Source organism: Tenrec ecaudatus, chromosome 3 (genome assembly GCF_050624435.1).
Source record: "Tenrec ecaudatus isolate mTenEca1 chromosome 3, mTenEca1.hap1, whole genome shotgun sequence".
In the NCBI taxonomy this organism is placed as follows: Eukaryota; Metazoa; Chordata; class Mammalia; order Afrosoricida; family Tenrecidae; genus Tenrec; species Tenrec ecaudatus.
The window spans coordinates 218,296,560-218,318,742 of record NC_134532.1 but is presented as its reverse complement, the minus strand read 5'-3'; the positions used below and the strand labels follow the sequence as shown (position 1 = coordinate 218,318,742).

At 57.1% G+C, this 22,183-nt stretch overlaps 2 protein-coding genes and 1 non-coding gene across 7 annotated transcripts in view; 1 reads left to right on the top strand and 2 right to left on the bottom strand.

Annotated features, from left to right (window-relative positions):
- Positions 1-1,430: 1,430 nt before the first annotated feature.
- NELFA (negative elongation factor complex member A) lies at positions 1,431-11,127 on the top strand. 4 transcript variants are annotated; one of them, XM_075544604.1, is made up of 11 exons: positions 1,433-1,897; positions 5,462-5,633; positions 6,681-6,842; positions 7,645-7,734; positions 8,115-8,269; positions 8,362-8,431; positions 8,700-8,788; positions 9,342-9,450; positions 9,915-10,186; positions 10,284-10,383; positions 10,485-11,127. In XM_075544604.1, exons 1-11 carry the CDS (start codon positions 1,688-1,690, stop codon positions 10,667-10,669), a joined length of 1,614 nt encoding a protein of 537 aa, XP_075400719.1. In that variant the 5' UTR covers positions 1,433-1,687; the 3' UTR covers positions 10,670-11,127. The 4 variants fall into 4 exon arrangements, with proteins under 4 accessions (XP_075400721.1, XP_075400719.1, XP_075400722.1 ...); XM_075544605.1 differs by having other exon boundaries at positions 1,434-1,897; positions 8,139-8,269; XM_075544606.1 differs by lacking the exon at positions 6,681-6,842 and having other exon boundaries at positions 1,431-1,897.
- A 332-nt stretch (positions 11,128-11,459) lies between these two features.
- NSD2 (nuclear receptor binding SET domain protein 2) overlaps positions 11,460-22,183 on the bottom strand; it is an 81,379-nt gene continuing 70,655 nt past the window's right edge. For both annotated transcript variants that reach the window (XM_075544601.1, XM_075544600.1), the window contains exons 17-22: positions 19,292-19,561; positions 18,396-18,512; positions 17,202-17,343; positions 16,699-16,805; positions 15,514-15,718; positions 11,460-14,596 (exon numbers count right to left, since the gene is read on the bottom strand). In XM_075544601.1, coding sequence (XP_075400716.1) covers positions 14,325-14,596; positions 15,514-15,718; positions 16,699-16,805; positions 17,202-17,343; positions 18,396-18,512; positions 19,292-19,561 — 1,113 coding nt within the window. In that variant the 3' untranslated portion in view covers positions 11,460-14,324. The remainder of the gene's footprint in view (positions 14,597-15,513; positions 15,719-16,698; positions 16,806-17,201; positions 17,344-18,395; positions 18,513-19,291; positions 19,562-22,183) is intronic.
- On the bottom strand, positions 17,416-17,538 carry LOC142444194 (small Cajal body-specific RNA 23). Its single transcript, XR_012783848.1, has one exon.

Sequence of the window (22,183 nt, the reverse complement as noted above, 5' to 3'; positions counted from 1 at the left end):
CTGGTTAGCTCTTTTGCCAGCTGTCAAAAGAATTTTGAAAATATACGATCCTTTGAAATCCTACTTTCTATCACAGGATAAACGTCCTAGAATTTTAGAAGAGTTGTTTGAAAAAGAATCTTCAAAAATTTGGCTAGAGTTTGTACACAATCAAGCAGCTTTTTATCAAAATGCTATAAAGTTTATTGAAGGTGACAAAATTTCGGCAATCGAAGTAGCAAATGAAGTTAATAATTTAAAATTTCAGTGTCAAGGGCAGTTAGAAAATAATTTTCTTCCGTTAATTATCTGTAATAGTATAAGCCAGCTAGAAGAACAAGGTCCAATAAATCGTGCAGATATCATGAATCACGTTAAAAAGTTATATGGTAACTGCATAGATTCTTTAGAAGAGTGGACTGTACATTACAATGATATTGAACATTTTCAGTGGGTTACATTAAAACAAGAACTTAATTGGAATGATGTGCAAAAATCATTCGATCCTATTACTCAAAATTTCCCATATAGTAATATTTCCAAAAATGATCTTTTTAATGAGATATCATTATTAAAAATATATTGATAAGGAAAAGCTTAAATCTCGGGCATCAGCAAAAATCACAATAGAGAAAAAATGGTTAGAAATATTTCATCTTTTTGAAACAAACCATGTTCCATACAATAATGCACTAAAAATTGTGGAATACGCGCTGTCTTTACCAGGAACTAATGCTGCGACTGAACGTGTTTTTTTCTACGGTAAATAAAGTGTGGGCATCAGAAAAATCACAATTAAGTGTTGAGACTTTGAAAGCCATTTTATGTGTGAGATATAATTTAACAAATTCTTGTGAAAAATCTTATGACCTTTTAAACGACAGCAATCTACCAAAAAATTCACTCAAATGAGAAATATGTCAAAGAATACAATACTATACATAATTTTTAAAATGTTTTATATTTGTAAATTGTACTTATGTTGAAATTAAAAAATATATTACAATACTATTTTTGCGTTCTATGAAAATTTTTGTTGCTCCATATAGACCAAATTTTTAATCAAGAACACCCCCCTACCCCCACCCCAACCCCCGGTCAATGGTGTTCCGCTTTACATATGTTAAAACCTGGTCACCTATCTTAGGCGACCCTTGTGAAAGCATCGTTCGACCCCCCCCCAAGGGGTCGGGACCCACAGGTTGAGAAGCACTACTCAAGAAGATGCAAGCCGGACAGGGACGTCTGGGAGGGGTCCAGGGACGCGGGATTCCCGGCGGCGACACGCCTCCGGCTCGACGTAGCCCCGCCTCCGGCTCGACGTAGCCCCAGTCGACCCAGACGTAGCCTCTGCGCACCACAAACAAACGACGCCCCCGTCTGACGTTACCCCCTACGGCCGCCTTAAAAGCCGGCCCTGGGCGCCGCCATGATGTGTTACGGAAGGCCGCAGGCTTCCTTTCAAGGCGCCCGCCTCTCGGGCTCTCAGGCATCGCCACGAAGCTTCCCGAAAGCGTGCTCGCCATTCAGGGGCGTCCTTGTGGGGGCCACGCCCCGTGAGGGACGAGCAGCCGGAGGAGGACCTGCTGCCCCCACCCCAGGTCCTGCGGCCCGCCCGGGCGCCGCCATGTTGCGGGGTCCTCGCAGAGGCGTGTAGGTATCCTCTTAAGATGCCGGTTCAGAGGCCCCGGGCTTTCCTCCCGCCAAGATGGCGTCGATGCGGGAGAGCGACACGGGCCTGTGGCTCCACAACAAGCTCGGGGCGACGGACGAGCTGTGGGCGCCGCCCAGCATCGCATCCCTGCTCACGGCCGCGGTCATCGACAACATTCGCCTCTGCTTCCACGGTCTCTCGTCGGCCGTGAAGCTCAAGCTGCTGCTGGGGACGCTGCACCTCCCGCGCCGCACGGTGGACGAGGTGAGGCGGGCGGAGGGGCCGCGACCCACCCCGCGCCCCCCGACACCCCCGGGCCCTGGCTCCGCCGGGCCTCGGCTCCGCAGGGCCCCTCGGCCGCCTCGCCCACCTGACGCTGGCTTTCCACACCCTCCCACTTACCCTCCCACCCCGAACCCTCCTCCCCTCCAACCTCACACCTTCTGCCTCCACTTCTCCCCTCCCCTACGCCTCTGACTCCATCTCCTCCTCCTCTCCGGCCTCGCTCACCCTGAACCCCGAACGCCCTCCTTCATTCACCCCGTGACCCCCTCCTCCCCTTCCCCAGCATCAGGCCCTCTGACCTCACCCATGCCCACCCCAGTACCCCCACCACCTTCCTGCTCTGGTCCCCCTGCCCTCGCCAGCGTCACCCACGGCAAACTTTCACCCCCTCTTACCTCTCCCACTCTGGCCATCCCCCCGACCTGCACCGACCCACCCTCCCTCTCGCAACATCACCCACCCGAACCTCCCCTGCCCCCAGCCCGCTGCCAGCACATCTTCCTGGGCGGACAGGCTTCCGGGCTCGGTGGGCTCAGGCTAGGGCTCCTGTTAGCGTCTGGGGGGCCTCCCTGCGAGCTCCGGCGGCGGGTGGTCAGGAGGTACGGTCGTGGGTGCTGCTTTTGGCGGAACCCATAGAAAGCCTGCCCTCCCATTCTCTGCAAGTGTGGAGTGCCCGGCACAGCAGCTTCGTTACTTTTCCTACAAAGTACCCAGCTGCGGAGCTCAGTGGGTAATCTTTACCCCTACACAGTTGATGTTTTCACATCAGTCTCGGGGTCTGTCACTCTGCAAACAAAGTCGCCGTCGTTCCAAACAGGAGGCGATGCTCCACGCTGTTTGCTTCGTCCCCGCCCTCCTCTAGAACTGGGTTTCCACGGGCGGGGTGTGCGAGTACTGGATGCGATTGGTCCGCTTAGAGAATTAGGAACACTAACAAGACTGCCACGCTGCCCTGGAGTAAATTCTGACTCTCAGCAACCCTGTCCGGCGGGCTTGCCACCTCCTTCTCTCGCTTCGCCCCAGGGCAACACTCCCATCTACTCCTTATCACGGTCCACCTCCCACCGCCACTGGGGTGACCCCCTGCCCTTGGCCCTCTAAGAACCCTGGGTGCCTGCCTTAGGCGCCCGATTTCCTGGCGGGTCTAGAAAGGTGTGCTGGTAGGTGGTCCTAGGCCCTTCCTGCCGCTGGCTAAACCAGGGGTGCCTGGTGGCGCAGTGGGTATTCGGGAGGGTGGTAGCCCCAAGGTCAGGGAGTCGCGCCCACCAGCTGCTTCTGGGGGTGAGAGAGCAACCTGCTTCCTGTGAGCAGAGTGGTTCGCCTTCTTGAGGCCGAAAGACAGTGGCAGCCTCTTTCCATGCTTACTCGGTTTCTCATCCTGTTTGTGAGCAGTCTGTCTGAGCTGAGTCCCTGTTTCTCCTCCCTGCCCTGGCTCGTGAATGCTGGGTGACATAGGGCTGCCCTTTGAATGGCTCTTGGTTTCCCTGGACAGATGGGTTCTTCTGTCCCTTCCTGCCCTGTTTAGCTTAGGCATCCCTCTGGACTTGGAAGACTCCTGATGTTCCGGAAGAGCCGGGAACCTTGTCCTTCATGTGGGGGTCTCTGGTCTGACTGCCATTGATGCCCTGTGAAGCGGGGACCATGCCCCGGGGTCATTGAAAAGACTGCCGGCCATCTGTTGGGGCTCTGCTCCCTCCTCTTGTCCTTGTCTGGGGCGCCCCAAGCTTATGAAAAGGAGCCGTGGGCAGCATTGGGTGAGGGTTGGGCTGCTGACCACAGGTGGCCCCAAGGCCGTGGCTGCCCGCCTGGTCACCAGCTCTTCTCGGAAGCCCCAGGGGGCAGGCAGGTCTGTGCTGCCAGCGCAGTGAGTTCGGTGGGCAGTGGTTCAAACCCACTGGCCGCTCCTCAGGGGAAAGCTGAGACCGGCTGTCTGCTCCTGTGCGGCATTTCCAGAACCCACCCTGTTAGGGACACAGAGTCGTCTCAAAGGCGTGGGGTTCACCGCTGTCCACCCACCAAGTTCATACCCCTTGTCTTCTGTCCCGAGTGCCTGCGGCATTCAGAGCCTCCGCTGCAGTCTGTTGGGAGGCTAAGTAAAGCTGACTTGGGACATCTCCTAAGTTATGCCTTGCCTTTTCAGAGAGCCCCACCCAGGGGTGCTCAGCCCGGGGGCCTTTCTTCCTGAGGGCTTCCTCTGCGTGGGCTTGAAACACGGCCGGCCGGTTCAAGGCTGCACTCTCCGTCTCCTCCGTCATCCTCTGGCTGTTGTGAACGTAGCTCTTGAACCGTGGCTTTCGGCTGTGTCTGCCTTCTAGAGCGCTGGCTCGCTTGGAACAATGTCTGAGCTAAAGAGACCCTTGCTGAGGGCAGCCACCCTTCTGGAGGCTCTCTGGTCCACAGCGATTCAGGTTCCAGGGTCACCTAACCGTCCATCCCCTGGCTTCCTGTTCTCACCAGGGCCTGCTTGGGGCAAGCAGGGTCCCCTTCCATGTCTTCATGTGACTGCCTGTGGTTGGTGTGTAGCTGTGATTAGTGGTCGTAGTAACTGGTCTCCCTAGCGATGTTGGAATGTTGTTTCTGGGGAGGAGTGTGACACCGTCCCTGTCCCCCTTCAGCCTGTCCCCCGGCCGAGTAGGACACAGGGCTGGCGGTGCCCAGCCAGGCCAGCTCTCTCTGGCCTGTGGTGGCGATTTTCAGGCTTCCCGCTTCCTTTCCACAACTTCCAGTTTTCTCCGTTCTACTGGGTCCATGCCGCCTCACGATGATTGAAGGGTGCTTGTGCCGGTTTCTTCCCATGGTGCACCCTGCCCCATCTACAAACGAAGCATCCCTACACCCCGAGGGGCTGCCTCTCTGGCCCTGACTCGGGCGGCCGAAAGATTGTCACTGGCCAGTTCTTGGCAGAAGTAGCTCACTCTGGTGACTGTGAGTATTGGAAGTACTGGTGGCATATCCTCCAGTGTCCCAGCAGCAGGCAGGCCACCGCATGCCACACCTCAACAACCGAGTGATGAGATTTGCCCTGGAAGACACAGTGTGTTTGTGGCTTCGCTTGGGGAGGACTCGGGCCCGAGGCGCCCTCCTTCACCAACCAGCCTCTGGGAAGGCGCAGGCACGCAGTTTTCCCGCTCCTGCTGTCTGATGGACGGTGCTCTCCCTCTCGAGAGCTCACATGCACCTGGGCCTGGCAGGTTCCCAGTACAGGGACTCTGGGTCCAAAGGACTATTCTCAGCTCTATTCTTGGTTAGGCAGGTCCCTCTTTTCTACCTCCGGGACCCTCCCTGCTCCATTCCGGAAGGTCTCCAGGCCACTCCTGGTCTCCTGCGGTGGCAAACAGCGGGAAGGTCACTGCTCACCTCTGGCCGCACGTGGCTGAGGGAGAATCAAGCTCCATGCAGGAAGAGCCACAGGTGGCACATGGTGGACTCCAGGAAGTGTGCCAGCCCCCCAGAGTGCAGCCCTCCTTCTCACCCTCACTAACTGCCCCCAGGGGTACAGCCCCCACCCACACCCTTCCTGAGAAGGCTGCCTTCTCTCTGCAGATGAAGGGCGCCCTGGCAGAGATCACCCAGCTGGCCGCCCTGGACTCGGACCCCTGGGTCCTTATGGTGGCGGACATTCTGAAGTCATTTCCCGACACGGGCTCCCTGAACCTCGACCTGGAGGAGCAGAACCCCAATGTTCAGGATATTTTGGGAGAGCTTCGAGAAAAGGGTATGTTGCTTGTCTGCAGCAAGGAGGGTGACGGGGGTCTTGTTTTGTGAAAGGTGTGAACTTGTAGAGACTCCCACCTGTGTGAGTCCTAAAACAGCTACACATACACACACTCACATGCACACGCACACTCCCTCCTCCCTCCCTCCCCGCCTTTCTCCTGACAGGGGTGTGTGTTCTCACTCTCGGCAGGCAGGACCGCTGCTCACTAGGGCAGTGGTTCTCAACCTTCCTGATGCCCAGACCCTTTCGTACAGTCCCTCATGTTGTGCTGACCTCCCAACCATAAAAAGTGTTTTCGTTGCTACGACTTCATAACTGTCATTTTGCTACTGTAACGAATTGGGCGACCCCTGTGAAAGGGTCATTCGACTCCCAAAGAGGTTGCGACCCACAAGTTGAGAACCACTGCACTAGAGGCTTCTGCCCGGTGAACTGCTGGGAGACAAGGATAGGGGCACCCACATGGGTCGTGGGGGGAGGTCACACTGCCTTCAGATGGTTCTTCCTCTGTCATCACACACATGCCCGAGGCCTCAGGCCAGCGAAGCCTAGCCCCTGCCACATGACACTCGCCTCCGCACCGCTCCCAGTCCCAAAGGACCGCTGCGGCTGGTTGCTGGCACTGCCCACAGGCTGCCTTCTCTCTGCAGATGAAGGGCGCCCTGACAGAGATCACCCAGCTGGCCGCCCTGGACTCGGACCCCTGGGTCCTTATGGTGGCAGACATTCTGAAGTCATTTCCCGGGGCGGGTGTCCTGGGCACTGGCTCTGCATGGGGGCAGAAGCCCGTCTAGGTGGAACAGGGGTCTTAGGATGGCTGCCAGTGTCATGAGAACTAGGACTGTCCCCCATTCCACCCCCAGCATGCCCTCCCGTGTGGCAGTACCTCGGGCACAGCCAGCCCTCCCAGTCCTCTAGCCCCCAGGCCCCCCCTGAGCCCCCTTTGTCCTCAAGGAGGAGACTGTGGTGACCGGGCCAGTGGGGGCGGGGGCGGGGTGGGGGGGCAAGCCGGGGCCTGACCTCCCATTGCTTCCTGGCGTGCAGTGGGCGAGTGTGAGGCGTCGGCCATGCTGCCCCTGGAATGCCAGTACCTGAACAAGAGCGCTCTGACCACCCTGGCTGGGCCCCTGACGCCCCCCGTGAAGCACTTCCAGCTGAAACGGAAACCCAAGAGTGCCACGCTGCGTGCAGAGCTCCTGCAGAAGTGTGAGTCTGCGGCCCGCCTGCTCCCTGCCAGACCCACCGCTGTCTCTTCACGGAGACAGAGCGGGGGACGTTCTCTTGGACGCCGCCGCTGCTTGAAGCAGGCTACTCTGAAAATCGGCTGGAGGAACTTGAGAATGTCCAGGGAACAGGGGGTCTCAGCACAGAAATGAGGCCCGTGCCGACTGGGCCTTCTGTCCCACACCATCCCCACGAGAGCCAGGGCAGCCCCGTGGCTACCGAGGCCCAGGGTGCTGCAGGCACCTCGCGACCAGCCAGTGCCCCCTATCTTGACCAGTGGGATGAGTGGGTCTTCTCTTCAATATTCCCCCAGAGGGCAATGCAGCCGGGCACTGGCGCTTCGAGTTGTTGTATTTTCCTTTGGCATTTTGAGTGGTACACAGAAGAATCAGCTGCTGCCGTATTTTGGGATCAGAGTGGGCGTTTCCAAGCACAGGGTGTCTCAGAGGCCTCTCTTCCTCAGGTCCTGTCCCCTGTCCCCAGGGACTCCCTCCCGGTCACTGACACACACGGGTTTAAGTCTTGCTGTGCCAGGTTAGGCTGGGGATGCTCACTCACCCTGCCCTGCTGTGCATGAGGGAGCACAGGCTCTGCCAGCCACAAGCCAGGGGACCTTGTGGGTCCTTGGGTGCCGTCCTTGGACTCACAGTGGCTCTGCTCCACAGGGTTTCTGCTCCTCAGGTTTGTCACCCTCAGACTTTACAGTCTGGCTTCTGATGCACCTGGCAGGCAGCAAGGCCCCTGTGTGGCCGGCAGGTGGAACACATGGCCTTTGTCCTTTCAGCCACCGAGACTGCCCAGCAGCTGAAGCGCAGTGCAGGGGTGCCCTTCCATGCCAAGGGGCGGGGCCTGCTCCGCAAGATGGACACCACAAGTAAGTGGGCAGAGGAGTGGCTGGCCCCATGGGAGGGAGCTGCAGCCTTGTGTCAGGTTGCTGGTCCTGTTTGCAGCCGGCTCTGAGCTCTGGACCATGGGAGCAGGGTGAGGAGTCTGGTGGGTGGGCTGTGGCGGTCGCTCGGGCTCTGTGAAGTACATGTGCTCTGTGCATGAGAGCATGTGCTTTGACCCTTGCTCTGTGGGACAGCCCCAAGCAGGACGGGGCAGGGACATGGGGAGCCAGGCCAGGCATGGACAGCTTCCTGGTGACGGGTGCTCTCTGTCACCACCCTAGCAACTCGGGCTAGGGAGGGGGACTGGATGGCATGGGCTGGGTAGAGAGCTGCACCTGGGATGGGACACCCCTTCGACCCCCAGACCACTGGCAAGCTTGTCCTCCAGCCCCGCTCAAAGGCATCCCGAAGCAGGCCGCATTCCGCAGCCCTGCCACCCCTAGCGTCTTCAGCCCTGCTGGGAACCGGACCCCCATCCCACCATCCAGGACTCCGCTGCGCAAGGAAAGGGGCGTGAAGGTGCGCCTGTCCTGCTCCGCCCCGCCCCACCCCCACCCCGTGGGTGCTGGGTGGGGGGCAGGGTGTCAAGTGTACCTTCTGTCTTCCTGAAGCTACTAGACATTTCTGAGCTGGACGCGGTTGGTGCTGGCCGGGAGACAAAGAAGAGGAGAAAGACTTTGGGTGTGTGGTAGCAGGGAGACTGCTGGGGGACTCCGAGGGGTGGACACATTCTGAGAATGTCCTCAGGGCCAAGAGCTGGTGCAGCTTGGGGCTACCGTGCTGACATGGGGCTTGCAACCCCCCTCTGCTGGTCCCACCCCAACTCCTCGTCCTTGAGGGGCCTGTGGGTGTCGGTGTGTCAGGGTGGCCTCGTGCTGGAGGTATGGTCTTCAGCCTGTGCTGGCAGGGGGTGGGGCGCCCACGGTGCTGAGGACCTGCTCTGTCTCAGACACAGAAGTGGTGGAAAAGCAACCCAAGGAAGAAACCACCGTGGAGAATGCCACCCCTGAGTATGCAGCCGGCCTGCTGTCCACCCAGGTGGGCTTCTGCCACCACCCGAGAAGAGAGCCCCTCTGCTTGATCAGGTCGCCCCCTCCCCTCCTCACCCCAGGGCTGGCCACCCAAGCGTCTGTTGGTGTGTCTCTGGGTCCATGTGCAGCTGTGTTCATTTGAGGGACATAGGAGGCTTGTCAGATGGGCTTGATGTGTCCAGAGCCACCTGTGCTGACCCGCAGGGCAGGAGGGAGTGCAGCCTGGGGCACGAGAGCCCAACAGTGCCTAGTGGGGTACAGCGGTTCTTGGCACGTGAAGCACAGGCGGGTGGCAGCGTTGGCCTATCCTCCCGCAGAGCCGGGGACTCTGATGCCTCTCGCCGCAGACACGCCTGCTTCTTGGGTGCCTCTGTGGTCAGAGAGCGTCATGGAACCTGATTTGTATCTGGGAGTCTCTTAGACCATCCCTCCTCACCGACCGCCCCACTTCTGTTGGTCCAGCCAGGAACATGGTGGGGGACAGGCCTTGCTGCACCTGTTAGGGGAGGGGCCCAAGCAGAAGCTGCACCCTTCCCAGACCCACCAGAACTGTCTTCCAGAAACTTGGGTCCCTGAACGAGCCAGCGCTACCGTCCACCAGCTACCTGCCCGCCACACCCAGCGTGGTCCCAGCCTCCTCCTACGCCCCCAGCTCCGAGGCCCCCCCAGGTGAGCCACGAGGGCTGCTGTCCCCGCCTGCTCAGCCATGCTCTGCTGTCGCACATGCATGCTCAAGACTCCCCTCAGCAAGGGTACTGCTGGTGGTGAGCAGAGTGCAACCCCTTTGTAAGTGGGTGCGGTGCCAAGGGGCCAGTCTTCCTCTACTGGGCCAGGCATCACCTGTCGGTCCTGCCCTGCAGTTTGCCTGGAACAGCACAGGAGGCACCCTGCTCAGGAGGAGGACCCGAGACCACAGCACCCTTCGCCCAGCTGGGGCAGCAGGGGAGGAGGGACGTGGGAGGCGAGAACAGGCTCGGGGTCGCTGCTGGGCTGCTGACGGAGGGCACGTAACCCTGAGCATCCAGCTCCACCCTGCCTTTCCTGAGTTGATCCTCCAACCTGTCTGGAATGGGGGGTGGGTACAGTGTGCCTGGGCACAATGTGCCAGACCTCACGATGCCCATTTCACACAGCATTGTCTTCCCGAGAAGCCAGCTTACAGGCCAGCCGGCCCCCTGAGGAGTCCAACACCCCAAGCCCCACACTCCCGGCCCAGTTCAAACAGAGGGCATCCATGTACAGCAGCAGCCTAAGCCCGGCCACAGCCATGCCCACCCCGACGCCTGCCACTCCCACTGTGCCCCTGACGCCCACCACAGCCCCGACTGGTGCCCCTGCAGCCCAGACGCCTCCAGTGGCCATGGTTGCCCCACAGACCCAGCCCAAGAAGAAACTGCTCCTCATGGTAAGTGGCCTTGATGTGGCCTGGGCCACCTGCCTCCCCCCCCCCCCAACTTGGTCTCCTGGGGTCCTCATGTGGCCTATGTATGCCCTGCCCACAGACGGAGCACATGTTCGCAGCTCAGGAGATGTTCAAGACGGCCAACAAAGTGACCCGGCCCGAGAAGGCCCTGATCCTGGGCTTCATGGCAGGGTACCGAGGTAGGTCCTTGGGGCTTGAGGGCTGGACTGGGCCCTGGGGCAAGCTATGGGTGAGGCCTGAGGGTGGCCAGCCCATCAGTCCCGTTCCCCCCCCCACTCAGAGAACCCATGCCAGGAGCAGGGGGATGTGATCCAGATCAAGCTGAGCGAGCACACCGAGGACCTGCCCAAGGCGGATGGCCAAGGCAGCACCACCATGCTGGTGGACACTGTGTTCGAGATGAACTACGCCACAGGCCAGTGGACACGCTTCAAGAAGTACAAGCCCGTGACCAACGCATCCTAGCCAGCCTCGACGGGCCTCCAAGGAGCTGCGGCTTCCCTTGCTTGGCTGAGTACAGACTGATAAGACACCTGGCAGGATGCTGACACCCAGCCTGCTCAAGTCTTTAGCCCAGGACACCCTCAGAGGAAGGGACCTAATTTCAGCATTTTAAACGTGGGTTCCTTTTTGTGTAATCCACGATTGTTTTTGCATATGAACCACAGGTTGGGAGATCCCCATTGAGCAGTGGTTCCTTGTACCTTTCTTATTGGGGCAAGAATTCCAATGACTGGGACCGAGGACTTGCCAGCTTGATGCCCCCCCCAGGTTGAAGGGACCAAAGGTGGGATCTGGGGGACAGTGGGGCCCCCCACCGCAATTTTGTATTTTTGTAAAGTTGTGACCATTTCAGAAGGGGCCTTCGGACACCTATTTTCCTTGTAAAACAACCTGAATAAAGTTGAGCTTTCTCTTGAGAATGCCACTCTTTGTCCTCCCATGCCTCAGGCTGATCCCCCACATGCTCTGTGCACCCTTCCACCCTGTGCCTGTACAGACAGTAGAGAAGACAAGCGAGTGTCCCAATGTAGGGCTGGAAATAGGGGTCCCCTTGGCCTACTTGACCTTTAATGTAACTTAGGAACCAGATGAACAACTTTTTTTATGAAAAAGTATGTCTAAATAAGGCAGGTTCCCCCTAACCCATCGTCGCCCTGACCTCGAGTAGAAACTGAAAAAGTCTCAATCAATACACCACCTCACCTACAAATTAAGTTTAAGAAAAAAGCCTTTAAAACTTTTTTTAATACAAAAATACTCATACACCATTTTCCAACACAACTTTCACTTTAAATGCTATTTCCCCCCCAACTGGCAATTCTCAAATCTACATTTCAATATATTGCCCCCCCCAAGTGAACTTCAAGTTTTAAAATCTAACTATCAAGGCTGATGACGGGCACGGCACCCACCTGGCCTTCCCCTGCGAAGAAGGGCGGGTAAAAGCCGAGACACGCTTCAGTTTACACCTCTGACAGGTGGTTCACGGCTCAGCAAGGTGAGGCCCACGCCGCCCTGGGCAGACACTCCTCAGTCCAGACGGGTGTCCATGAGGGCTCCTTGCCAGGGTTGGGGGGGGGGGGGGCAGGCGTTGTCTAGGTATTGTGCTCTCGCGTACAATAGGCTGTTCTAAAAGAGGGTAGCATGTGCATCCTGGTCCAGACGTGGAGACTAGAGACTTGTCGGGATGCAGGCCACGTGCCATGGGGCCGTGTGGTCACCAGGACGGGCCCAGCTCGGGTCTGGAATCCTGTAGGGGGTCTACGGGGCCAGAGTGGTTCCCTACCAGTTGGCACGTGCTGTGTGGCTGAAGCTGCCACATCTCTGGCCCGACAGTCTTGAGAGGCACCACGGTTGTGTTGAAGGCCCAGTGCTGGCAGTGGGCAGCAGTGTGCACTGAGAGGTGGGTTCCCGAGGCCGTTTTGAAGGGCGGGGCCACTCTGGGTTTGGTTTTGCTGCTTCACAGTAACGAACGACAAGGCTCGAAGCTGGTCCTTGGAATGAAAGCACCCTGTGCCGACAGCAGAGGCCGGCTGGCCCGCATCCTGCAGCTCTTCCCATCGTCTCAGAGAGATTGCCAGTTAGTGTTATTTTCTCATTAGCAGGTTTTACAAACAGGAACCACATTAAAAACACATCTTGTAGTATCGCTCTTGGAAAGATCTAAGAAATAATTTGGAAATCTACCAGTGAGTCAAACCTAGCCAGATTTTACTTCCGTCTCATATGAAGCATGACCTGTCTCCCAAAGTGTACTGCAAACCAGCTCGGGTCAGGGCACTCAGGCAAGTCCACCAGCTGCTGAGGAAGGGGCTTCTGGGCCAGTGAGAGCAGGGCTGCCTGGTCTACCCGGTTCCTCTCCACCCCCTGGCTAGGAACGGTCTCCGTGAAGTAGAGGCTACTGCTGGGTTTACACCCTCCAACAGCCTTTCAACAACTGTCTGAGCACCGCCCCACGACATGCAACCTCCTCAGACCTTCCCAGAAAAGGTGAGGGTTCAACTACGGAAGGCTGTCCCAGAGGGGTCTGCCCACATGGCCAGAAGTAGCCTGTGTTCCATTTGGAGAGTGTTGGTTCCTCTCGGTCCATGTGTGGCGGTTTGACCACAAGGCAGCAGGGACATGCTTGGTCCCTGCACAGGGACAGAGGTGGGCACCAGTGCTGCCCGCCTCCTCACCAATTCCGCGTGGCCAGGGACTCATACACTGAAGGCAGATTCACCCACGAGGTCCCAGGGTGGCCCAGGAGGGAAGTGGCTCCCAGAGCAGAGGTCACAAAATCACAGAAATCAAGAGTCTTAAACCCAAGTTTTCAGTACAATTTCGCCAAGCCCTCAAGAGAAGGCAGGGTGATTACTAAGGAGCGTGAGTCAACTCGCTAAAGCAGGTCTCCTGAGGCTCCTGTATCAGATGAGAGTGTGGGGGCAAAAGCACCTGCATCTGAGTGTGGTGTGCCCAACCGTGCCAGGAGAGGCCAAGGCACACCCTGGGTGCCCCTTCCTCAGGATGCTGCAAGCATCCCAGGGTCAGGAGCACCCCCTGGAGAGAAGGGTGCCCTCCTCCACAGGCACTCCCTGCTCAGCTGTCTGCACAGGGCTGGGGCTCGGGAGAGCAGGACACAGCACACGGGATTCAAGTTTGCAGCCGGCAGAGTTGCCAGGCCAGTGAGATGGACCCTGGGTGGATGTCAGCAGCCCCACCAGTCCCTGAGGAGAGGGTTTCCATGGATGGGCCAGACCAGCCCGGCCTATCTCCTAAGGTGCTCACAGGGCAGAACACAGTCCTCCTGCACAGGTGCTTTTCACTGGTGCCAACATGGACGCTGCGGGGCTGCCAGCTGGTGGTGCAGGGCCCATCAGGAATACCTGGCTCGGTCGATGGCGGTCTGTGAACTGAGTGTAGCAAACATAGACTGAGAATAAAAGCCAGAAAACGGTCGAGAAAAGCCAAAGGAGAAAACACACAAACTGTCGCCCCAAAATGTCGAGTAGGACTTAGTGTGCTCCGAAACCTGGCCCCAGAGGCACCTGCCGGCATCTAGTTCCCGTTGTAGAGAAGGGGAGGGGAGACACGTCCCGTGACGCTGTGCTGCTCACCATCCCCGGCCCCGGGCCAGCTGCTCACTAGGATGGAGAAGCAGCAGCAGCAGGAGAACTTCACATTAGTACAACAATCACATAGCCCATTCCAGAAGCGCACAATATTGATCAAAGCCGTGGTCTTTCAAGACTCAGGGTGGAGGTCAGAGGCCATCCTGGAGCAAGGCCTCACCCTGTCTCCCGAGTAAGGGTAACTCCGGTAGGAAGAAGCTGTGGGGCATCAATCCTCGAGGGGAAAAAGACCCTCCATGGCGGGCGTGATGAAAGCATTCACTTAAGTTCCCATCGTAACTTTTCCTAGAGAACAAAGTGGGAGGGAGCCCTGCAGGGTTGAGGTTCCAGTGAGACTGTGGGGCAAGGCTGGAGACTGGTTTGTCTGGAACGTTCTGAGCTGGTCATCAGTGCAGATGCAGCAGACGCTGCTGAGGTGGCTCAGTGGTGGGGCAGGCCCTCCCTCCCGGGCCTGGGCGTCTGTCCTGGGGGTGGGCAGTGAGGCTGAGGGCCCACACCGCCAGGCGCTATTTGCCCTCAGGGACCTGCCGCCAGCAGCGCCTCCGCCGCCTCTTCCCTTTCCCTTTCCTGGGTTCCGGGCAGGGCTTCTCAGTCTTGGCGCCCCTAGGCGCTTCGCCCCCCCCATCGTGCTCGGCGCAGTAGAGCCGCCCGTCCTGTGTGGAGCTGAAGGCTGTCCCATCGAGGTGGTCCTTGCAAAAAGAATTGGGGCAAAAGTGGCAAAACGAAGTCGAAGGTTTGCCACACACATCACAATGGTGCCAGGGGCACTCCCACTTTCCTGCAACAAAGGAGATGGCGTCAGCAGACATCGGGCACGGCGGAACCCGTTTGCACGGCGACTCAACCCAACGCATGCACTTCACACCCAAAAGGAGAAGGCCTTGCCCCACCAGCAACTTTCCGCCCCAGCCGCCTGGGGGCTCTCTGCCCTTTGCTTCCATGGAAACTGATTCTTCCCCCAACAGGTGTCTTGAACTGATTCTTCCCCCAACAGATGTCTTGGGCATGAATGGCTCGGGCTCTGGCCCAAGCTTCATCAGGACCCTGCAAACACTCCTCTCCTCTAGGTCGAAGTGGCCTAACAGTTAGAGCTGCGCTGTGACCCACCTGGTGGGCAGTTCCAAACCTGGTCCCTGGGCTTTTGACTCCCAAACCCACAGGCACTGCTGAGGCCACCGGGACTCTACAGCCAGGAGAGGTCTGGGTAGCCCAGCATGTCTGACTCCTTCTAAGCTTCTGGTCCCTGAGTGGGCCTCTGCCTCTTCTTCTGCAGTATCCATGATGTCCCTGATCTCCGACTGAGGCCTAGCGGTCTGAACCCGGCGCTGCTCCCCCTTCCTGCGCCTCCTGAGGAGTGGCCCACAAGTCACAGGGCCTAGGCTACAGAAAAGCCCATCCCAAAGTCTGAGCCTGTCCTCTGGGCTTCAGTCCCTGACAGCAACACAGGCGGCAATGCCTTGGAGGCTGGGGGTAGGGGGTGGGGTGCTCTGGCAGGTTTGCCGTCAGTGAAAGCCAGCATAAAGGAAGGATGCCCTGCTGCTGGGACATGGCGAGTTGTGGGCTGTTACAGCCCACAGGGACATGGAGTTTGCAAGCTGCCACGACAAGGTGGCTTACCACAGGGCCCTCAGAAGGGACAGGGGTGCACGCTCTGACAGGCTTCCAACGCCGCCACAGTGACACCCAGCCACTCACCGAAAGGCCGCTTGCCAAGCCCGAGGCACGAGAGGTGGTAGGCCTTGGTGCAGTACTTGCGGTCACACAGGACCAGCTGGCCCCCGTCACCACAGCGGAAGCACTCATCCTCGGACACCTTCTTGCCTTCGCCCCTGGTCCTCCGTCTCCTGGTTTTCTTCTTGATCTTTTTGCCTTTGTCCTCTGAAGAGAGGGATGCCGAGGTCTGGAAGCCAAAGACAAGGATGGTGCTGGCTTCAGGGGTCATGGTCACAGATCGAGGGCGAGAGGGAGGTGTGAGTGCTGCAGGCTCTGCACACGTCCCAGCGTCCGTCCAAGGCAGAGGGCCTTGCCTGGGGCCGCTCAGCAGAGGTTTTTACTGAACAGGGAGAGCTGAGGGCAGGGGAGGAAGCCGCTCCTGCTAAGCGTGTCCTACTTTCCCCCGGTGAGCCCTGGGTCCTGGGGCCAGCTCAGCACCAAGGGCAGCCATGGGGTGTCTCACTTGGCGGACACTGCAGGAACTCGAAAAAAGTGCCCAGGGCAGAGGCCCATGTCCAAGAGGCGGACTCCGGGCGCAGGGTGAGGCAATTTCCAAATGTCTTTGACTAGACTGCCCACTACTGGGACTAGGTCAGGGAGTCAGTCACCTGCCCAGCCCTCACTCCTCACCACGGTGAGCCCTGACGACACTGTTCGTTGCACTGGCCACAGGGTAGGGTCCCCTCCCTCCTCTGACACATGGTGGGTGGTGGACAACCAGGCCCACTCCCTTGTCTTCCTGCCCTGGTCAGTGCAGACCCTCATTCAGCCTGATGCTATCTGTCCCCAGCATGCCCCCACCCGCATACCGGGCCAGCTCAGTGGGAACTGACCCTCCCATCCCCCCCACCCGGGTCTTAGGTGTGACAGTCTGATGCCATGACTCGAAGACTCCAGAAAGTGGCCCACCCTTCACCCAGCAGAGACAAGACAAACGCACAGGGTGAGGTGTGGGCGTCTCAGTCTCCCATGGTGTCCACGACTGATGACATCACACCCAAGGAGGTTTCATCAGCGTCAGGGGCCTGGGGTCACTCCTAGCCCGGCTGGTCCCCTCGCTGCAGTAGTAGGGTCTGGCTGTCAGCAACAGGACCAAACCAAATGCCAAACTGTTGCCTGCCGGGGTGTCCCACACCTGGCCTAGAGTAACAAACCCTCCGGCAATACCTTGGGCCGGTCTCCCAGGAATCCGCTGCAGTTGGGAGCACCACACCGACAGACGGTCTTCTCATTGCCCAGACAGTCCAGGTTGTAATTAAAGGTCAGCTCTGTTCCTGGGGGAGAGGGGACACAGAACCTGCTATAACATGGACCTGCTATCTAAATAGCCAGAGGAGTAGGTATCCAGCAGGGGTTACAGACAACACAGGAGCCCTGAGGGTACTGGGTAAAGCATCCGCTGCTCACCCAAAGGTCAGCAGTTTGCACCGACCAGTCACTCTGAGGGAGAACAATGAGGCTGGCTGTGGCCCCCAAAATCAACAGTCTCCCAATCCCTGCTGAGCAGCTCCCCCGTCCACCACCACCACAAATCCTACAGGGTAGCGCTGACACAGAATGACTCCACAGCTTTCCCACTCTGCTTCAGAGCTGAGGTGCACAGCAGAGCAGAGCAGAGACTCTCCTGGCCCCCGCCTGCCTGTAGTCTTCCCAGCTCGGCCCAGTGGTACCTGCAGGAATGTCACACACGGCAAAGAGGCCCACTCGCGTGTCTCCGTTGACCGTCCACTTCAGGGTCTCGCAGTTGGGCTGGCAGCTGTGGTTCATGAAGCGCGAGTAGTTCCCTTTGGGGCCAGCATCGATAATGCGGTCCTACAGGGACACCAGGGCTCCAGTCAGTCACAACCAAAATGAGGCTGCACAGTGGCCGCCCGGAGACATGCTTGTTGGCCTGGAAACCGTGGAGTCCTGGGGCCCTTGGACAGGACACCCCCAAACCAGCCCACCTTCTCTTGCTCACGCGGACAGGCTGGGATCATGTAGGAAGGATCAAGCCTTAGTGAGTGCCAGTGAGCACAAGGGCAGGGACCCCGCACCCTGACCACCAGTAGGGTCGGACCAAGGAGCCAGGGCCAACCTTGGCCTTCTGTCTGGCTGACTACGGGCACGTCAACAGACACACGCAAAAGCCTCTAGCAAGAACAAGAGTGAGACCACAGTGCAAAGTTTGCCAAGGAGCTCGTGAGCCCGCAGCACAATCCGGACAGGGAAGGGCTGAAGACTTCGGGGATACCCGCGCAGGGACATCCCTGACCCTGACGGCCAAGCAAAGTCATGGCGGGGGCAGCGCAGCTGTTGTGAGAGGTCACCGAGTGCACGTGCTGGAGACCCTCAGTAGGATCTCCTCAGGGTAGTGGAGACCCACTGCACAGCACAGGGGTTCTGAGCCCAGGGGGTGTAGGAGAGAAACAGGTCAAGCTGCAAATATGAATGGCCTGAAGCAACAATGGGCAGGTTCTTAAACGGCCACACACATAAAGCATGGCATTTGTGAATTCACACAAACGTGTGTGCGTGTGGGTATTAAGAGCGAATGTGTGCATTTTTAGGACACAGACCGCATGGCCCGGTGCCACCAGGTTAAGGATGGGCAGCCATGGGTTGTCCCCTCGACAGCTAGAGGCCAAGGTCTTCTACATCATGAAGCTCCTCGGAGCCCTGACTTTTGGGGTCACAGCAATGAGGGAGCCTGCAGAGGGTGTCACTGGCCACGGTGTGGATGAAAGAGGGTGCCAATGTGCTCCTTAGAGATGTGGGGGTAACGGGCACTGTTGCCCCACCAGTTTTAACTTTATCTTTGCTGGCACCAAACTTGTCTCATCTTCCTGCAGCTAGCTGGCTGGCTGGGGCCCGGGCAGCGTTACCTTGTCTATAGTGAGCATGTAGAAGTGGGTGATGTCGTTCTCGTGCGCGTGCTTGATCCGGGCCATGCACTCCTCTTCGTCAATCAGCTCACCAACATACTCATTCACAAACTCCCCCTGAAAACCAGAAGACCTCGCTGACGAGAGCAGCCCTCGGTGCGAAAGGACACGCACGGCTGCGGAAGCGAGGCCGCGCCGGCCTGGGCCCTGCGTGTGCACAGTGCACTCAATAGTTGCATGCATGGTACACAAGGACAGGCTGTGCACGGAAAGTTCCTTCACGAAGGCTGAAGCAGCTTACACTCCTAGTCTCGTGACAGCATGTGGGGGACCATCTCACACAGAAAAAAGGACAGGCCAGGCGGAACCCTGCAGATCCATCGGCGATCCAGGCAGGCAGAGGAGCAGAGCTCTTGGAGCTGGGTGCTCCTAAGCAGTCTCTGGCTAACAAGGCTCACCCTTCCCAGTGCCTGAAACCACGGAGTCCTAATTGCAGGACGGGCTTTGATCAAACAGCCCATGACCCGGTCTCCACAAATAGCTGGGCTTGGTCACTGACTGCAGGGGGTCCCATCTGAGGACCTCGTGTACTGAGATCAGCTCGTGCATCTCCCCAGGACGATCTTTCCCCTCCTGGCTTCTGTTTACTAGGTGGTGTTGGCTCCTGGCTGCTAGTCTAGGATAAGGGTTATTTTTCAAATCTGTCATTTCCCAAAAAAAGCATTAGAACTCTAAGTGGGCAAGTTTGAAGAAATTAGTGAATTTACTTTGCTATATACAACATTCACTATAATAGTTTAAAAGGCCATTCTGACCTGTGTGCGCACACAAACACACACACACACACACACACCAACTCCAAATGGCTATTCAGCTGATGTCTGCACCACACCTACCTTTTTAATATCCCTCTTGGCAACCAGGCCCCAGCCTTTGCCATCAGTCTTGATGGTCTTGGTCTCAGGGTACTGGCGTTTGGTGAAGCACTGGTTCTGGCAGTACTCGCCCGCAGGGCACACCTGTGGGTGGCACTCGAACATCAGCATCCTGTTCAAACACTCTGAGTCAAAGCCACAAGGGTTTTCATCTGTGGGCTTACAGTTACACTTAGGAATTTCAGAAATATCAGCTGTGTAGATCTGGACTTTCCCATATGGCTTATTCACCTGCAAGAGAAGAAGGCATGCCATCTTCACCCACACATCATATGCAGAGACTTCTTGGCATCCCAACACCCACCCCAGCCCCGTCCACTCGAGTTCCCAACCATTCAAAGGTGTCAGCATCAGAGCTAAGCCGGGAGGTCACAGCCCTCACCCAGTCCTGGCAGCAGCTCCTCGCTGTCTTCTCAGCAGCCTCCAGGGCAGGCCCTGGCCTGGGGCTGTAGTGGAAAGCCTGCACCCCTGCCCCAACTTTAGCTTGGCTTAGTGCTTACTCAGGCAGCTAGACTTCTCCAGCAGGTAGGCTGCCGTGAGAGAGAACATGGGCCCACAGTCAAAGCCAGGTGCCTAGTCAACACCTGGGAGCTCTCTCCTGCAGGCATCTCCTGCCCAACGATGCCAGAGGGCAGCACAGGCGGGGATGGGTGGTGAGTGAGGAGGCATCTCCCCTACCTTGCGAAGCCTGCAGCTAAGAACTAACAGGAACAAGAGCAATCAAATAATAAGAAGTAGAGAAAATTTTAACAAACAAACAAAACCCCCACTAAAATAAAATAAACCAGAGCTGGGTAACTAAGATCCCCTTCTCACAGGCTGTTGGTATGACAAAACTGCGATCGCCCTTAAGAGAGCAAACTGGGGGAAAGTGGGACCAGACTTCAACCCAGTGCCGCAAGGTGTGAATGCAATATCCCGGCATGGAGTAGGGAACCAGTGGAGAGGTCTGGGAGGCTGGCCCCAGCACCAAAAATTAAGTGGATTCCTGCCCCTCCCCCGAAAAGAATTTGTTCCAAAGGACGACATTGATTCTGCAGCTCCGGGAGAGGGACTTATCTGATCAGAGCACACGGGAGCAGATGAAGAGGCAGGAGGAGACAGTGGAACACAGCCTGGCCCACCAGGCCGTGAGGATGATGTTCCTGAGTAGAGCAGCCAGTCCACAGAGAGAACAACATGGCTGGCCCCACTATGAGACATGATGCCCCTCAGTGACTAAGGGCGATACAGGGGACAGCACCGGAGACACAGTGTGGGAATTGCACCTGACCTGATCACACCACACCGAGGCAAAGCACTGGGGGAGTGCAGCAGAACAGCAAGGGAATGGAGTGGCAAGGTCCCCAGGGAATGCTGAAAGTGGACTATAGGAGCCAGGGTGTGGTGCCCCAACAGACTGGACTGGAAAACGCTCCTAAGGGCCAGCAAACGATCCTTGAACGAACTACAAGCTTTTCTTTTGTGAAGTGTTTTGTTTTGTTCTTTGTCAGTGGTTTGTTTTTGTTGTTTTGTTGTCTGGTTGTATACTGTTGCTTGGTTTTCCTCTGTCTTGTTTTCATGCATGTTAGTGTCTCCACAGGTCTGTCTGAATAGGACAGGCTGGATGAACTATCTGGAGGAAAAACAACGGACCGACAGTTCCGGGGGGAGTTTGGGTGGGGGAGGGGGAGGGGGGGGGTAAGGAAGTGGTGTTAACAAACACAGGGACAAGGGAACAATATGGGACCCAAAATGGTAGTGAGGGGGGAGTGGCAGGCCTGGTGGGGAATGATCAAGGGTAAGGTTGTGTAGAGAAGAGGTATACTCTAGCCCAGGTGGGGACGGAGCATGGTAGTGGGGCAGGAAGAAAGTCAAGGGATATGGAGGAAGGAGCTGGGAGTCAAGGGGCATTTATGGAGGTCTAGACAAAGACATGTACCTGCAAACATATATATGAGGATGGGGAAATAGATCTAAGTGTCTACATTTATAAGTTTAGTATTAAGGTGGCGGAAGGACCTTGGGCCTCTACTCAAGCACTCCCTCTTTTATTAAATTGGCACTCTATGATGCTCACTCTCCCGACACAACTGCTGAAGCCAAAGTGGGTGAACAAGTAAATGTGGTGAAGAAAGCTGATGGTGCCCGGCTATCAAAAGAGATAGTGACTGGCGTCTTAAAGGCTTGAAGGTGAACAAGCCGCCATCTAGCTCAGAAGCAAAAAAAGCCCACATGGAAGAAGCACACCAGCCAGTGAGATCACGAGGTGCCAAAGGGACCGGGTATAAGGCATCATGCAAAAAATATATATATATATGTGTGTGTGTGTGTGTGTATATATATATACCATATTGAATGAAGGGGGAAGTGCAGAGTGGAGACCCAAGGCTCAAGTGTCGGCCACTGGAGATCCCCTCATAGAGCGGTTTAGGGGAGGAGATGGGTCAGTCAGGGTGCGAGGTAGTTCCAATGAAGAACACAGCTTTCCCCCAGATCCGGGATGCTTCCTCCCCCCAACTACCATGATCCAAATTCTACCTTGCAGGGCTGGATAGGACAGAGGTTGTACAGAGGTGTACATGGGGGCTGGAGGCACAGGGAATCCAGGGTGGACGATACCTTCAGGACCAAGGGTGTGAGGGGCGATGCTGGGAGAGTGGAGGGTAGAGTGGGTTGGAAATGGGGAACTGATTACAAGGATCCACATGTGACCTTCTCCCTGGGAGACGGACGGCAGAGAAGGGGGGGAAGGGAGACTCCGGACAGGGCAAGATATGACAAAATAACAATGTATAAATTACCAAGGGCACATGAGGGAGGGGGGAATGGGGAGGGAGGGGGAAAAAAAAGAGGACCTGATGCAAAGGGCTT